The sequence below is a fragment of the Primulina eburnea genome, chromosome 15 (genome assembly GCF_022965805.1).
Source record: "Primulina eburnea isolate SZY01 chromosome 15, ASM2296580v1, whole genome shotgun sequence".
Lineage (NCBI taxonomy): Eukaryota > Viridiplantae > Streptophyta > Magnoliopsida > Lamiales > Gesneriaceae > Primulina > Primulina eburnea.
Genome location: NC_133115.1, coordinates 31,453,049 through 31,471,113, shown reverse-complemented (window position 1 = coordinate 31,471,113; position 18,065 = coordinate 31,453,049). Strand labels below are relative to the sequence as shown.

Sequence of the window (18,065 nt, the reverse complement as noted above, 5' to 3'; positions counted from 1 at the left end):
AATTAGGTGAAAAGAATATTATTTGTCAAAATAGAGGAGAAAAATCTGGATTGTATAATAAAAAAGGCAATTCGTGTGTGATTTCTTTAACAATCGTTACCCCTTGCGTTATGATCTACGAGTAGCTTATATAAGAAACTATAAAGACTAATCATCCTGAAATTTCATGTGAAATCAATCGTTACAAATTCAGGTGCTTTGCAATTTAGCCTTCAAATTTCTTGAGGGCACGTGAGGATTCTGAAACTGAGATGTTTGTTTTTGCACATATCAATCGCACGCACATCACTTTGTTATAACCTATAAACTTGAAACGGGTGTATTATAAAATGTAGCACGAGTCATGAATGCCAGACGCCCGGATTCCTTCAGCCGAAAATTAACTACTACCACAGTCAGGTTCCTCCCACTCCTCACCACAGATCCGTCAACCGCTACTTCTGCCTGTGATGAAAATCCCGGGTCAAAAAATTCTCAAGGGACTAAGGGCTGCAACAAATGGCAGGTAAACTGAGGGATAGCATGAAGTTTAAACCGAGTGTCGTAAAAATTTCAGTATGATCAACGGGATACATCAAGTAGGAAAAATAGTCTGATGGTAAATTTTCCAAAAATTTTGAAGATCATAGCAAGCGAGTTTTTTACTGATTTCTACGACTGATAGTACGATAATGTGGAGACTACTTCCTTTTTCCTAAATGTCAGATGAATGTGAAATAATGTGCCTAAGGTAAAAGAACCATGGCATTGCAATATCAGGATGGATTTCCTATTACAAATTATAGGGTATGTTTTATGACCGAATGCATGTCAGATACAATAAATACTATAGTCGTCAGTAGTTTTGCAACTCACATTTTTCCAAATGCTTAGCAGCTTAAATTGCCACATGGGACAATGGGGGCAACATTAATTTATATACACTACAACATTTAAACAAATGTGATGCATTTGCATATTCTAATCAAGAAAACGAAGTGGTCAGGACAGTTGCAACAACATGAGGTTGTAGAATCTTAAGGTGGTGCTACGAACTGTAATTTGAGTATGATTCAACATATTCATGTTTCTTATTCTCTTACATCATTTTCCTAAAATGTACTTATTGTCAGCCACAAATTTGGCATAGGATTATTAATTAATCCGTTAGTGAATAAAATAAATTTTCAGAGAAAGAACAAAGAATCACATTGTGTGGAGCAGCATAGAGATAAGAAATACTGAGTTCTCCAAGGAATATATCTTTATCTTTTCCAACAACTGTCCTAGCACAAGCAATTGCAACTCTCTCAGCCACAGCTCCAACTGCTCCTCCATGCATTCCGCCATAAGCATTCTGTACTTCAAATAAACCAAACAATCCATCATTAGCTGCAGTAAAAAAAATGGCTGCCCCATTGTAGAATCTATGCTATATGTTAAGCAAGAACATCTTAGAAATGCCTATTTAATGAATCAGCAATTAAATGTGAACTTACTAAAATAATCCAACTTTTTCTCAAGAAACTGTTCAAATTCTGATTTATCAGATCAGGTTATCAATAGAATTAGAAATGATGGAGGCCGAATCAAACATCTGGTAGCACAAATACAATGTGTGCTATGAACCAGGTTACAAAAATAACTGAAGCAATGGAGGCTGAATCAAACATCTGGTACCACAAATACAATGTGTGCTATGAACCTGGTTACAAAAATAAATGAAGCAAGAGAAGAAACTAAGATCAAATGATCTGGAAACAGTTACTCTATGTCCAAGAGCAGTTGGTCTGTCATCCTTAGAGGCTTAGACGATAAAATATAAATGTTTCAAATTCTTGTTGTTTTTTCTAAATGAAAGTCTTGGTTTCTCAAACACAGGTAGTACTTAGTAGTCTCTGCTTCGAGTTTCTTCGCAATCAATATTTATGAACACGCGACCATAGAATTTCTGCATAACATGAAAGCCATGGATTCTGCAAAATTTCTCGGCTACAGGTTTATCATCTTGATCAGCATATAATTACAAGAAACAGAAATAACTATGTCTGGATAAATAAACTAAAATATGATCATTGATGACTCAAGAAAATGTTATTTGCGTCTGATGCACAATAATACCATAAAACATATATGTATACTATCTGTTACACCAGCATGTAGCATTCCTCCGTAATTCTCCAACTCATTCTATTGAATGTCCTAAAAACCCACAATTCCCACCACAATTTTCAGATACTTTTCCTATACTCAAGCGAAAAGCTAAGCAACCATTTCAAACCCCAGCTAAAATTTCAAGATTCCATCAAAAAAATTCAGCGAAAAAAAATCCACAATCAACAAAGAAAGCAGCAAATGGGTACCAAGATCGCAGGTTTGACAGTAAACAAACAAGATACTTTGCCGCGTTCGACGGAGACGACTTTAAGAACCCCTCCTATAAGGTTGGAGAACGAATCCTTCACGTCGTGTTCTGGTTTAATGGTCTTACCTACTCCCACTTTGCTGAGAAATTCAAGGGTCATTTCACGACGTTCTGGAGTGATTTCTTCGCAAATCGGGTCAGCACTAGGGGCGTCGGGGCTCAGGGTGGGAGCTTCTTTAGTGATTGCCATGGTTACTACTACTCTTCCCCCTCAGTCAGCTGTCAGCCACGCAGAAGGTCCAACCAAAGCAGAGAGATTTTATTTGATTTAACGGCGATAAATTTGTTTCAATCAAAATCCAGTATATAAGTCGATTGTGATTTTTTTTTTAAAAAGTAATTTCGAAAGTTACATCTCAAAAATATATACGAGTTTACATTGAAGATGCAATATGATCAAAGTATTCATGTGATTTAATAACAAGAAATAAATATGTTCCCTATTAACCATCGAATATGAATAAGAGTAAGTATCCATATTTTTTTTGAAAATACACTTGATGTTCGAGTTGTCACTATAAATGAATTCATGTTGGAGTTTCCATTGAAGATTTACTAAGATGAAGTATTCATGAGATTTAATACCAAAAAAAATTCAATACTAACCATCAAATACGATTAAGTACTTAATTTAACGTATAAGGTACCTAAATTGAGATATCAGATACTTGATTCGGCATATTTGATACTCATATTTTGTTTGAAAATACATTTGATATTCGAGTGGTCGCCATAAACGAAGTCGTGTTGGAGTTTTCATTGAAGACGCAATAGGATGAAGTATTCATGTGACTTAATTCAAAAAAACATGTTATCCATATTTTGTCAAAAATACACTTATATTATACTCGATTAATACTTATTAGTATTAATGAAAAAACAAGAGAATAATTAATATGATTTTTTATTTATTATTATTCTTTCACAATACTATTGTTAATCATCTATTATACTTGATAATATTCATTCATACTATTTATTGATAATCTTTCAATTATAGTATTCTTTCATTATACTTATTACTATTCATTAATAATACTTACAGTTAATATTCATTTATAATACTTGTTGGTATTTATGAAATACACTAGAATACTTAAATATATCTTATATTTTGAATTACTAATTAATAATACTTGTGATAACAATCCATTATACTTATTAGTAATCAATATACTTATGAGTATTCATCCATAATACTTATTATTATTTTTTTATAAAGTTACTAGAGATTTAACTTCTCAAATTCGACGATTGTTCATATTGTACTAATCAAATGATACTTGTTTTGTCATTTAAGTACTCAATTCGATTATTTAATGTTCTAAAAAAATATTCATTGAGGTGATTGATGTGATATTATTTGTCAATAACAATATGATACCTAAATTGATATAAAAAAAATATCAATTTTAATCAAATGATTCTTTTTTTCTCCTTAACTGCTTAATTTGATTATTCCATATTATAAAAAAATATATATACATTGAGTAGTTATTGAGACATTATTTGTCAATAACAAGATAATACAACAAGATAATACATAGATTTATATAAAATTTAACATTTTTTAGTCAAATTGTAGAAAATATGCATTTAGTGGTTGATGTGATATCATTTGCCAATAAAAAAAAGTACTTATTTTATTCAAATGATACTTGTTTTGCCCTTTCAATACTCAATTTTATTATTTAGTGTTAAAAATAAATATATATATATATATATATATATATATATATATATATATATATATTTTGAGTGGTTGATATGATATTATTTTTTAATAATAAGATGCCACCAAGATTGATATAAAAAAATACCCAATTTTAATCATATGGTACTTGTTTTACCTCTTAAGTATTCATTTAGATTATTTGGTTTTCTAAAACATATACATTGAGTGATGATGTGACACTATTTGCCAATAAAAAGATGATACCTTCATTGATAAAAAAAATACTTAGTTTTAGTCAAATAGTATATGTTTTACCCATTAAGTACTCAATTCAATTATTTGATTTTCTAAAAATATATATATTGAGTAGTTGGCCTGATATTATTTGTCAATAACAAAATATTCTTAAATTGATATAAAAAAAATACTTAGTTTTAGTCAAATGATACATGTTTTGCCCTTAAGTACTCAATTCAATTATTTGGTGTTCTAAAAAATATAATTGAGTGATTATATGATATTATTTGTCAATAACAAGATGATTAATATATTGATCTAAACGTGCTTCATTTTATTCAAATGATACCTATTTTTCCCTTCAGTATTTTTTGGATTATTTGGTGTTCTAGAAAATGTACATAGAGTAGTTGCTGTGACATTATTTTTTAATAACCAAGAGTCACTACAAGAAAAAATGCTTATGGTGACATTCATAAATGTCATCATATTCAATATTTAGTGGCATTTAAGTTTTAGTGACACCTCCAACAAATGTCATCTATTCCAATGTCGTCTTAAACTTATTGACATTTTTTAATGTCATTATAAGATGTTAATGACAACTTCATACGTGTTACTAATAATTCATATAATGACAATTTTAAATGTCAGGAAAACTCATATTTAAATACATTTATAGATGCCTTGTTATTATAGTAACAATGACAAATTTATATGTCAGTTAAAATCATTTATAATGACAACTAAAAGTGTCGTGTATGTTATTTATAGTGACAATAACAAATGTGGGAATATTTGAGTTGGATAAATATAGGAGGAGAGAAATTAGATAAAATAAATGTGAGAATAAAAAAACATATTAGATTAGTTATCCTGACATTTTTAATTGATGTCATTTTTTATATGGAGGGAGACAATTATTTTCCCTCCTCCAATATTTATCTAACTCAAATATTCTCATACTTAGACTGATATAAAAAATATTAATTTTAGTCAAATTGTACCTGTTTTCCCTCTTAAGTACTCAATTCAATTATTTGATGTTCTAAAAAAATAGCTAAATAAAACACGGTCCACACCATAAATCTAATGCTTAATAATATTGTTTCGATAAATTATTTCAAACATAAAATTATCAACACGCCAAAATTATGTTCCACAAGTTTTAATAACTAGACGTGAACTTAGAAAAAATAGCATAATTATCTCGCTTAATCTCTTTGTTCTTTGTGCAACCGGTGTCTAGTTGAATCTCATTGTTCTCGCTTTCTCATCTCTATCACCTTTCTGTGTTGCCGTACGTCGGGGTGGGGGAGCCGGTGGTTCTATCTGAGGCGAGCAAATGGGTTTGGTTAGAGGAGGAACCAATGGCTTTGGTCATGGGGATTATTGCGGTGAATTGCGGCCTTGTATATACTCGTTGACGATGAACGAAGGAGCATGGAGAGGATGGATCGGTAGGTATGGGAAATAACATGTATATTATTTTAACTTTTAAAATACTATGTTTATATTATTAAACAAAATAAATTTTCAATATTGAAGGAGTTTAAACTAAAATTTAGTAGTAGAATGTAGCAGTTTTTATAATAATTTGTGTATTGTTAATAGAAATTTTAAAAAAATTAATGTAACATAAAAAATTATAATTAACTACTAATGTTACAATGTTGCAAAAGATTTTTTACCCGGCTCCATAGATATTATAATTTTTATATATTTTTATAAATATTATTATTTATCATTATTTGAATAAAAAAACCTAAAACTAATAATAGTAATATCTTAACAACAAAAAAAAATGATAATGTTATCAAAATTATGGACAAACAAATTTTAGTTAAATATTAAAATAAAATAAATCAAACATGATTAATAATTTGGTCTGTATCCAAAATAACCAAAAATCTGTAATTTTTTTTAAAAAAAGATATTTTATTTACATGAAATGTATATAAAGTTTTTAAAGAAAAGGTTAACTTATATTAAAATTAAAAAGTTTTTGAGTATTTAGAGAAATGATATTAGATTGAATTCAAGAGAGTTTCTTTGAAAGTATTTTTTGTGAATTATTAATCTAAAAAAAATCTATAAATTATTAAGAAACGTTTTTTTTGTAATCTTGCACCAAAATCAGAACCACCTAAATCATAGTTTTAGGTGGTTAGAATTAATATTTTCACGAGGAGTACAAGTGAGAACCAATGAGCTACTGCCCTAGTATCACGATGTGACGTATCTTAAGTAATCATAGTCGTATCATCCGTGCAATTAAAAAAACATTTTTCCTTAAAGCACAACTCATACTCTGGTTAGAATTCTTTGAAGTATTAACTCATCAGATAACATGATATCCACACCATTAGTGAGGGTTGAATCCCCGGATACCTTGCATTAGCTCTCACATATGTCGAAACTACACTCAATCTCGTCACTTGGTGACCTGTTCAAAGGACTAATAATGTACAACCATAAACGTAAATTTATCAACTCGATAACTGATAACCACTTGGAAAGTCCGATATAGAGTTGTTTAATGATTCGTACTTATCTGTATATTTTGACATCCACATGTCTCAACTAATGAAACGTGATATATCACATAACATATGCAAGTCTCAAATTCAAGCGGCTTTTATCCTTATTTTAGACGGTTGAATCAACTAGTAACACATTGAGAATATACAATAACTTATAAATGAATTTCATGATCACCATCATATGTACGACCTCATAGTACCACAGTATATCCAAAATCTTTATCTATGCAGCTTGTATCAGTATATAGATAAAGTACAACGTAAAACAAAAGATAACAAAACAAAGATTCTCGAGTTTTTCAACATTAACTAGATATGAGAAAAATAATTTCTAGAAGAACACTAAAAAAAGAACTTTTTTATGTCAAAGAATGGTCATTATTTGCATCCGATTTGGCATATATATATATCTCGATGGTATGGACAAAAGTGTCGGTAGGTTTCACTTTATTATCATGTCATTACCACCACAAACTTTCGAATGATATATGTGAACCCCCCTTTAATTCCTCTCGGGTGGTCTTCAATGTCTTCCGTGCAATCAAACAAAGAATCAAATCGAATTTTCCTTTTCAACAGCGATCAGGTTATTGATGGAGAACATAAAATAATAAAAGCAAAGGCTTCAACTCTTTCAAATAACTGTTGTTGTACTAAAGATTCCTCCGCTGCCACCCCTAATTCCTCGAATTTTACTCACGGATGCTTATATATCATATCGGATCGATCTAAAATTAGTTCAGTTTGATCTGGAACCGATTATTTGAACCGAATCAGATATCAGTGTTTAATCGAATTGAGTTTCTCGAAAACTGATACAAAACTATTGTAAAAAGATTCAAAATAATTTATTTGTGTGTGTATTGGTTGTAAAAAAATGAAAATTTATTTTGTCTACGTTATAATATAATTCGGTTTCGAATTATATTTTATTTCAGATCAAATAAATCCAATACAGAATTCAATAGGATTCACACAGGTCCATTTATCCGAAATCTGAAAACGTTGAACCGGTCTAATCCTAATATCCGACAGGCAACATCTCCCATTTTAGATCCGACACAATCTGTTATAAACAACAATAAATAAATAATTATATTTAAAATAACCAAATCAGAAAAGGTAAAAGCATATTAAAAATCACATATGCCATTCCCAGGCTCCAGCTATTCAGTTTTATTGCAACCTTTCTTTTTCTTTCAGTGCAACCTTTCAGAAAAGTGAAAAGACTATATATATATATATATATATATATATATATATATATATATATTGATAATAAAATTTTAAAATAATAAATTTATTGATAAACATATCATAATTCATAATGTAAATGTAATATATGATCTTTTAGAATAACCGATCTCACATAATCCTAACAATATACATAAGCCTTTTTTTTAACCATGTATAAGCCTATATTCAATTATGAAAAACTTTCATGATTTTTTTAAAGAGTGGGTCTCATGTGAGACCGTCTCACGGATCTTAATATGTGAGACGGGTCAACCCTACCCATATTCACAATAAAAAGTAATACTCTGAGCTTAAAAAGTACTACTTTTTCATGGATGACCCAAATAAGAGATCCGTCTCACAAATACAACCCGTAAGACCGTCTCACACAAATTTTTGCCTTTTTTAAATAATTGTATCCAATATTTTACACAAGTCTTTACAAACATTAAAAAAAATTGATGAAAAATCTACCAAAAAAGTGAATTTACAACACAAATACATTTACAATTACAAATACCATTTATGTTGAATAATAGCAATACAAAATTACACAAACAACCTGAGAAAAGTAGACCAGATTTTAATCATACATCACATATTTATATGAGTGGGTCTCAAGTGAGACCGTATCACGAATCTTAATATATGAGACAGGTCAACCATACCCATATTCAACATAAAAAGTAATATTTTTTCAGTGGATGACCCAAATAAGAGATCTGTCTCACAAATACGACCTGTGATACCGTTTCACACAAGTTTCTACCTATTTATATTTGTTTGATATGTCGATATGGAACATATCAATGATCAAAAATAATATTTTTTATACTAAAATCGGAAATCTATCACACAAAATTTCTCCGGAAAGTTTTCTTATCAATTTTTTGTATTGATAGTAAATCTCATGCATGTAATCCAAGGCAAAAACTTGTGTGAGACGATCTTATGAGTTGTATATGTGAGACGGATTTTTTATTTGGGTCATCCATGAAAATGTATTATTTTTTATGTTAAGAATATTAATTTTTATTGTGAATATGAGTAGGATTGATCCGTCACAGATTAAGATCCGTGAGACGGTCTGACGTTATACTCACTCGTAATCCAAAGTCTTAGTCCATCAAAAATCAACGGCGTTTGACCCAAGCCCAATGGGAGATACCCATTTTGCCCTTGCTGCTATCCTACCCCATTTATTACGGGAAGCTGTAGTCGTTTTCGCGTCTTCACAGTCAGCTTAGTAGTATCGAGTTCCATTTCAACTTTCAAAGACTAAATCGTCGGATAAAAAGTTAAATTCTGTCTGCGAATTCATCGAATCTAATGTGAACTTGTCTGTATATATATATACTCGGGTTTCGTTGAGTTATAGGAGGGGAATGATGTGGAAGGCTGCGAGATCTGCGGCGTCGAGTCTCCGCCAATCGCGGCGGTGGATGTCGACTGCGATTCCTGGACCGTGTATTGTGTATAAGCGTGGTGCCGACGTTCTCCACGATCCCTGGTTTAACAAGGTTTGTCTGTTAGCTATCAGTTTAGTTGATTTTACTTGATCAATCTTTAGATTGTTGAGTGACGCTTTGTTTTTGCATTTCGAGATCTATATATGTTTTGTTCGAGTCCAAGTTCCTTCCGTTGTGTTTCTTTTCCATTTCCGTTCGTCTGAAATGCGTGAAAGAGAGGAAGCATGATATATCTCTGCGCGATTCGAATTTTCTGTCTATTGTTGAGTGAACAAAGAGGCTGTGGATATTAACTAAAATAGAAGTAACTTTTTGTGCTTATTGGTTATGTATTGGCGTGATTTATTTCCGTAGGCTAAGAAAGTATACTGATGCATAGAATAGTATCAAGCGATTGTATATTTATTTGGGGTAAGAAGCGATCTAGCATTTCTTAAGACGTGCTCTGAAATTTTCTGACTGATTCAGTTCAAAAGAGCAGGATACAGGTTTCCCTTTGACGGAAAGAGATCGTCTGGGGTTACGTGGGCTCCTTCCACCTCGCGTGATATCATTTGAACACCAGTATGCTCGTTTCAGTGAGTTAGATCATCCGTACACTCTATTTTTGAATCTTTTAGTTCTTCGCTCTTTGATACTCATTGTTCTTCTAAATTATTTATCGGATCAACATATTGATTGGTATTTTTCATGTCTCTTAAAAAATGCAATAATCAGAATCTTGTCAAACCCTGTGTTGCTCTGTTTTATTAAAGCCACTGTCTTCTGGATGACAGTTTACCTGATATCTTCTCTGTACTATAAATAACGAGTCCCTCATTTCTTTAAGTGCAGAATCCTCCTGAATTAAAATTGCTTTTATAAGACTTTATAGAGCTTGTCGTGGTCATTTGTTTAAATTCGTTTATGTACTATCAATGATGAGTCCCTCATTTCTTTAAGCACAAAATCGTCCTTGGTTCTAATTGCTTTTATAAGATTTTATAGAGCTTGTTGTGGTCATTTGTTTAAATTTGTTTGTGATCAACAAACTGGATAAAAATTATGACAAAGGAGATAGGTGTTGTATGCTCAAGAGAGAAGATGATTTGACTTATGGTTTTTCAATTTTTATCATCTGATTAAGAAATAAGAATGGATTTAATTATATATGGAATCATAGATGTATATGTTTGCCAAGCAAAGGATGTAATTTATGTATTTTTTTTTGTTGTCGTAAATTATCCAAGGGGTATTCTGTTATTTCAACACATCTTTATTTATGTCTTCAAGAGTACAGAAATCAACCTAGCAGTTCGTTTATAAATCTATCTGGTACATTATTTTATAATGTCCAGAGCTTGTAGCTTATAAAGTTAATCCTTCTTCTGTTTCAGTGGAGTCATATTTTTCATTGGAAAAAAATACTCAAGGTCAGCCCAATAATATTGTATCCCTTGCAAAATGGAGAATTTTGAATAGATTGCATGACAGGAATGAGACATTATACTACCGAGTAAGTTTTTTTGTTACATGGCTTCTATGGAGTTAAACCTTTTTAAGATCGGTGTTAGCCTAAGTGATCTTTGCTTTCTCTTGCAGGTTCTCATTGATAACATAAAGAATTTTGCTCCAATAATATATACTCCAACAGTAGGATTGGTATGCCAAAACTATTCAGGGTTATTTAGACGTCCACGTGGGATGTATTTCAGTGCCAAAGATAAGGGGGAAATGATGTCTATGATCTACAACTGGCCTGGTCGTCAGGTATTGTGCGGAACTTGGATGTCATCTTCATTGTTACCTTCTTTGCAGTTAAATAATTCTCTCTTCTAACTTGATATATTTTATTTCTGTGATATTCAATCTGGAAAATATCAAGAAGCAATTGTCAGGACCAAAGACGTGTGAGCATGAGCATAATTAGGCATCCTAATTTTCATTATTTATAATTTTATCTGTACCTTTCACTCTTCTGCACATCAGCCTGTGATTCCCTAAGAAATTCTTATATGCTGTTGTTACCTTTGGTGCTATATAATTTTCTTAGAGGTAACACAGCAATACCATTATTCTTCTGTCGTTGGTGACGATTTTCCTATGGAGCAGGGTCAAGTTTTATTTGTTGTATGAAGCTGATTGTATGTCAAGCTTCCCATCGATGCACTTAAGATGACTATAGACAATATGAGGTTTTGCATCATTTCTGTGGAAATAGTCATGTGATATTTACCTTTGTCACCTTTCCCGTTGGCTCTTTAGAAGCAGCTGTATTAATTCACTGTTTTAAGATTATATTTCATAGATGTCATGAGCTCCTTCTGTGTCCTCTTTAACTTTAATTTGACTCTTTGAAAAATTTCCACCCATTTGTCTACCTTAAATGTCAGAAAATTGATATTCTCACAATCAAGCCCATAAAATTTTTCTCTGACAAAGTCAAATTTGAAAAAATTATAGTACCTGGAGAAGTTCTAGGATCCTATGGGAAAGTGTTCCTTGCTACTGATTTCACATTAACAAATATATCATATATATTTTAACAAATTACTATTGCATAAACCTTCTCTTCTGACCATGGCTTTTCTTACTGATTGGCATTAAAAAACCATGTGATTTTTTTCCATACATTGATCATAAAAAAAAGAAAGTATATTGAGTATACCTTCTCGCACAAGTGGGGATTATGTATGTGATTTTCCTTTTTGTGAAGCTATTAAGTTTGATATGAAATTATCACCTTGATTGCAATTTTTTTAATCTTATGCAGTTTTAAAGCCCTGAAATGATATTTTACCAGCTACCGTGATTAGCATTACATGCCAAACCATTTCTTGTTGCAGGTTGATATGATTGTGCTGACAGATGGCAGCCGTATCCTTGGTCTGGGTGATCTTGGTGTTCAGGGAATAGGCATCCCAATAGGGAAACTTGACATGTATGTGGCAGCTGCTGGCATCAACCCACAAAGAGTACGTTCTACTGGTCCCTCTCTGAGAATTTGTATAGATGACAACCTAGTGAAGTGACATCTTCGCATTTTTGTGCCCTAGCCGAATATTTTGGATGTGGAATGATTTTTTATAATTTTATTGGTTAGGCATTTCAATCACACTATCAAAACACATAAGCATAAATATATGCAAGCATCTACATAATGTATTTATGCATGTTGGTAACTAGCCAACCTTTGTGGTTGACCAAATTTAGGGTGATCTCAAGATATAATGAGACAGAGATCTGGTCTTTGAAAACAAAGCTAGATAATTTTAAAAATATTGAGTGTATACCAGTCTTGCAAGTATTTTTCTTATTTATTTTTGGTTTTATGTTCCTTCTTTTTGGCGCACGGAATTAAATCGCCCATGTTTCCAGATACTGCCAGTTATGCTTGATGTTGGCACAAACAATCCAAAGCTTCTTGAAGATCCCCTTTGTGAGTGAACATGATTAAGCTTATTCATGTCTTGGTTTACTTATTATGCCTTTTACCTTCTATTCCTTCTCTGATTCTATATCAGGCTTTTTGTTTCTTGTTCTTACTTTAGACATCATTGTCTCCCCTGAAGTCATATCATGTCTTCATGTTAGTTGGGTTAAGATACTGTTTAGCTAAATGCTTTGTGTTCTGTTCAAGAAACAAAGAGTTGCGAAGCTCTTTGATTATTACTGTACATGCTCGCTTACATCTTTAACATTGGAAGCTCATAGATATGCTATTTTCTGCTCCAATTTTGTTATATATTAAGGCACCATTTGGTTCGGTTGATATAATGATGAGTGATTATTTATTGAATGATCATGTGTACCAAAATATGCCTAGAAAATTATCTCAATCTTATTTCTTGGTTAGGGCATCTGTATTTTAGATGTAGTAAAATCCTTAAGCTTTTTGCTGATAGGTGACTCCTGTAAGTTTTGTTTTTCACATGATTGTATACAGATTTAGGATTGAGACAACCAAGGCTGGAAGGAGATGAATATTTAGCAGTTGTTGATGAATTCATTGAAGCAGTTCATGCACGTTGGCCTAAGGCTGTTGTGCAGGTATATTTGTATTGAAAACAAATTTGCTAATGAGTAATGACACACTTGCTAACAATTTGGTTGTTGAGACAATGTTCCCAGTTTGAGGATTTCCAAATGAAGTGGGCTTTTGAGACACTAGATCGTTATCGTAAAAGATTTTGCATGTTCAACGACGACATACAGGTAAACTGGAATCAGGCCCTTCTATCCCTCTAATACTAGTAAAAACTGTGAAACTTAGTCAGATGTTCTGGCGGTAGTTAATGCATCTGTGCACTAGTGTTCTTATGCTTATTTTATGTCTTCTTATGTAGGGAACAGCTGGTGTTGCTTTGGCTGGCCTCCTTGGTGCAGTTAGGGCACAGGGGCGGCCTTTGACTGATTTTGCGAACCAAAAGATAGTTGTGGTTGGAGCTGGAAGGTTGTGTAGTATTGGTTTTTACATATCTTTACATGATTGAAGTGTGTCATGATAAATCCACATGGGGACACTTTGGTCTATTTTCTCACTTCAATGTGTCGATTGCAGCGCTGGACTTGGTGTTCTTAAGATGGCCTTACAAGCTGTTTCCAGAATGACAGAATCAACTGCAGATTCTCACTTTTTCCTGCTTGACAAAGATGTATTGGTTTACCTCTTTCAAGCAATATTAATTTATGTTTGCCAATGCCAAATCTATGTTATTCTCACTGCAAATTTTTTTATTTTCAAGTATCTTAATTCAATTTTTCTTCTTCATTTTTTACCTCTTCTTTGATTGCAGGGTCTAATAACAAAAGAAAGAAAAGGTATTGATCCTGCAGCTGCTCCATTTGCTAAATCCCATAGTGAAATTGAAAGACTTGGACTTGGTGAAGGATCCAGTCTCATTGAAGTGGTATGTCTTTCTTTAAAACCAGTTAAAGTGTTGTCATGAGATTAAATTGCCTGGAAAGCGTTGAATCATGTTTAATATTGAGATCATTACTCTCAAGGTTACTTGGTCTTTGGAATTACTTATGTTTTCCTTCTTTTAGTTACTAAAACTTTGCTTTGAATTTTAAACTTTTGACTCTTTGATGCAGGTGAAAAAGGTTAAGCCACATGTGCTTCTTGGTTTGTCTGGAGTTGGTGGTGTCTTTAATGAGCAGGTGTGCAACCATTTGTTGAACTTTCTTCTGGTACCTGTGTTGTGAACCTTGATTTTTATTTTTCCCAGTGATTTGAGTTTAATATTTTTTCCAACATAATGATTTCTCATTCACCTTAATTAGCGTCATGATAAGAATCTCTGCCATATTTTACATGTTTCCTGGCTTCCTTTATGGCCCTGTGACTTATTTCCACCCATCATCTGCATAATTTTCACTTCAACATAGTTTTTTATGCAAAAGTTTTTTTTTTTAGAAAAGCATGTTTTTCTCTCTCTCATCTTTGTTGGTTTTAATCTTGTAATCCAGCATTCTAAAATCAATTGACTTTTTACTTTTCGAATTCTCATTACAGTGGTCTTTGCAATGTCCAACATTGCATGCAGTATAATCAATTTGTTACTCAAGGATTTAGGTTATTTTTGTGGGAAGAGAAGATACTGACCTGTATGCTTCCTTGCATCAAATGTATTTCTTCACATGATAATTCTTTAAGTTTTAAATGTTATGTGGCCAGGTGCTTAGGGCCATGCGAGAGTCAGACTCCACTAAACCGGCTATTTTTGCGATGTCAAATCCCACAGCAAACGGTTTATTCTGCGCATTCTTTTTCTACCAAATCTTTTGTTTATTATATCGCATTTTAACTTTTTAGTGCTAACTCCCTGTCAAACAGCTGAATGTTCCGCTGCTGATGCTTTCAAATATGCTGGTGAAAATATAGTCTTTGCAAGTGGAAGTCCTTTTGAAAATGTTGATCTTGGTACTCCTTCAAATTTGTCTATGATTTTCGATGACTAATAATTATGACATAGCAGTTGCATACTCACAAGATTTTAAGTCGAATAACAATTTCATACAATTTGTGGCAGGGAATGGAAAAACAGGTCACGTGAATCAAGCAAATAACATGTACCTGTTTCCAGGGTTAGTAATGACTGTTTATAACTAAACTGGAACTTAATGCTATTAGTATTGAACAATTATTAAAAATTATGGTTCTGGTCATTAAGGATTGGCTTGGGAAGTCTCGTCTCTGGTGCTCGCATCATAACAGATAAAATGCTGCAAGCTGCTGCGGAGTGGTATGAATATCATCTTTTACATTATGACTTAATGAATAAATATGCATGAGATATAAAGGTTTTTAAATTTGAAAAGGGGTTAGATTACTGTGCTGTAATGAATGCTCTAATCTAAGATGGAGTTCAGTGTTTCTTGTGTTTGTTTTCAGATAAGTGCATTGTTGATGATAAAATAGCTACCTTTCACTAATTTGTCTTGTTCTCTTCCTTTTACTTTTTTCAGCCTTGCTTCTTATATAACAGATGAAGAAATTCAAAATGGTATCCTTTATCCTTCTATTGACAGGTAACATCTCCAATTTCTAGAGTGATGTTGCATCATTTTGTTCCCTTTTTTGGCTAATCCTATGCCTTTTTTTATTTTTTATTTTCTTTCATTGACTCCCAAGTTTGATTAATATGTGAAAGAAAGGTGACAAGACTATGCGTGAATTTGTGCCTAAGTTAAAAGCGTGAAATTTGTCTCCCAAATTTAAACGACTTTTCAAAGCAGAGGATGAGTGCTGTATTCGTCCCATCTGATATCCATTCTTAAAATTGATATGACGTGATTAAGTGCATCTCTTCTTATTCTTATTTTCCACCCCTAATGCTGAGAGAGGTTAATCCATGATGTAAACTGATAGAGCAGAACATAGTTTAAATTTTTTATGGGGAAAGACAGTGTATTTGTGGTTGCAAATCATAACTTTTTTGGGAGAAATTACTCATGATCTATGGGATATATACCTGACTGACACAAACAACTGAAGAACTTTGATGATAGTTGACTTATCACTTTGGAAGGAAAGCGTATCTTTAGAAAAAAAATGCAAATGATCAGTATTACCATACAATCAATACACAATATGGTTTGGCGACTTCTAATTTTTTTTTTATGTTTTGTTGTGATCAGTATTCGTGATATAACGGTGGAGGTCGGAGCTGCTGTTCTTAGAGAAGCCGTTGCTGAAGAAGTCGCCGAAGGGCATGGTGATGTTGGGCTCAAAGAACTGTCACACATGTCTAAGGTATATTCTGTTTATTTCCAAAAATAAAATGTAGTTTCATAGTTTGTTAAGTTGTAGTTTTTCCAACAAGAGATTTAGTGTGCGTTTAACTTACCCACATTTAGTATATTAATTTATCACTTCGGATGCAGGAAGAGACCGTTCAACATGTGAAAAACAACATGTGGTTTCCTATTTACAGCCCTCTTGTTCATGAGAAGTGAAGAAGCTTTACTCTATATTAAAGGCAATTTTTTTTCTGCAGCATGCTTAAAAATTCCGCAGCACATTGTGTGTGTTCGTTATGCCTAATTAATAAAAAAAATCGGGGATTGATTTTATGAACTTAGATATAGAAGCTGGTGGCCTAATGTTTATTTGTTCTAAATTAGGCTCTTTTTCCTAATCTGTACTTGATGTAACAAATTCTGTGCACTTTAATGATAGAATTTTATTTCTAATGACATGCTTTTTATTGATTCGTGAGCCGATTGCAGCTAATTTAGGACTAACTTTTTGTGCATGTCAATGAATTGTGTCGAATTTAAGAGAATACGGATTGATCTGGTAACTTATTGAATAAAAATATTATGAATTATTTACCGTAATAATGGTTCAAATATAGTGTTAAATCTACAAAATTAATGTTGATGACGGTTGAAATAATATATTTGAATATTGAAAAAGTAATAGTTGAATATTTGAATGTTGAAAATAAGAGTTGTAAAGTTAGAAATTTGTGTGTGATGATGTAGGTAATGATGTATTTTATTTTTGGATTATGTGTAATGAAACTCTATAAATAGATCTCTCATTTGTGAAGAAAATCACAATTGAGTAGAGAGAAAAATATTATAAAGTGTGTTGGTTGGTAAATTTTGAGAGTTTGAGATTTTTACTTTTTACCATAAATTTTTACTTTTTCACAACACGTTATCAGCACGAAGCTCTAAAAGTCCTACATACTATTCCAATCTCCAAACAGAAGAAAAAGATAACAAAAAGTAATAATATTTATTTTACTGTTATTTATTTATTGTGTATTTATTTAATATACAATATAATGTTATTACTAGAAATAATAAAAATAAATTTTTCATAAACTTGTTATAAATCCTGGGAGGATGTTAAGACAACATCCCACACTCCCGGTAAGGGATACGACAAGTATAAAAGCCTATAAGGATTTTAAACAAAAAGTAATAATATTTATTTTACTGTTATTTATTTATTGTGTATTTATTTAATATACAATATAATGTTATTATTAGAAATAATAAAAATA

The 18,065-nt window shown here is 31.9% G+C and overlaps 2 protein-coding genes across 2 annotated transcripts; one reads left to right on the top strand and one right to left on the bottom strand.

Moving 5' to 3' along the window:
* Positions 1-108: 108 nt before the first annotated feature.
* Positions 109-2,703, bottom strand: LOC140813818 (uncharacterized). Its single transcript, XM_073172568.1, has 3 exons — positions 2,343-2,703; positions 1,190-1,336; positions 109-444 (listed from the first exon to the last, which is right to left on the bottom strand). The coding sequence occupies exons 1-3, from the start codon at positions 2,592-2,594 to the stop codon at positions 301-303; spliced, it is 543 nt and encodes a 180-aa protein (XP_073028669.1). The 5' UTR covers positions 2,595-2,703; the 3' UTR covers positions 109-300.
* Positions 2,704-9,329: 6,626 nt separating this feature from the next.
* Positions 9,330-17,266, top strand: LOC140813863 (NAD-dependent malic enzyme 59 kDa isoform, mitochondrial). The gene is made up of 19 exons (XM_073172644.1): positions 9,330-9,615; positions 10,046-10,142; positions 10,941-11,059; positions 11,146-11,313; positions 12,390-12,518; positions 12,922-12,982; positions 13,490-13,593; positions 13,675-13,758; positions 13,890-13,996; positions 14,105-14,198; positions 14,340-14,453; positions 14,641-14,706; positions 15,224-15,296; positions 15,383-15,469; positions 15,579-15,633; positions 15,720-15,791; positions 16,015-16,077; positions 16,687-16,801; positions 16,933-17,266. The coding sequence occupies exons 1-19, from the start codon at positions 9,481-9,483 to the stop codon at positions 17,002-17,004; spliced, it is 1,815 nt and encodes a 604-aa protein (XP_073028745.1). The 5' UTR covers positions 9,330-9,480; the 3' UTR covers positions 17,005-17,266.
* The last annotated feature ends 799 nt before the right edge of the window (positions 17,267-18,065 follow it).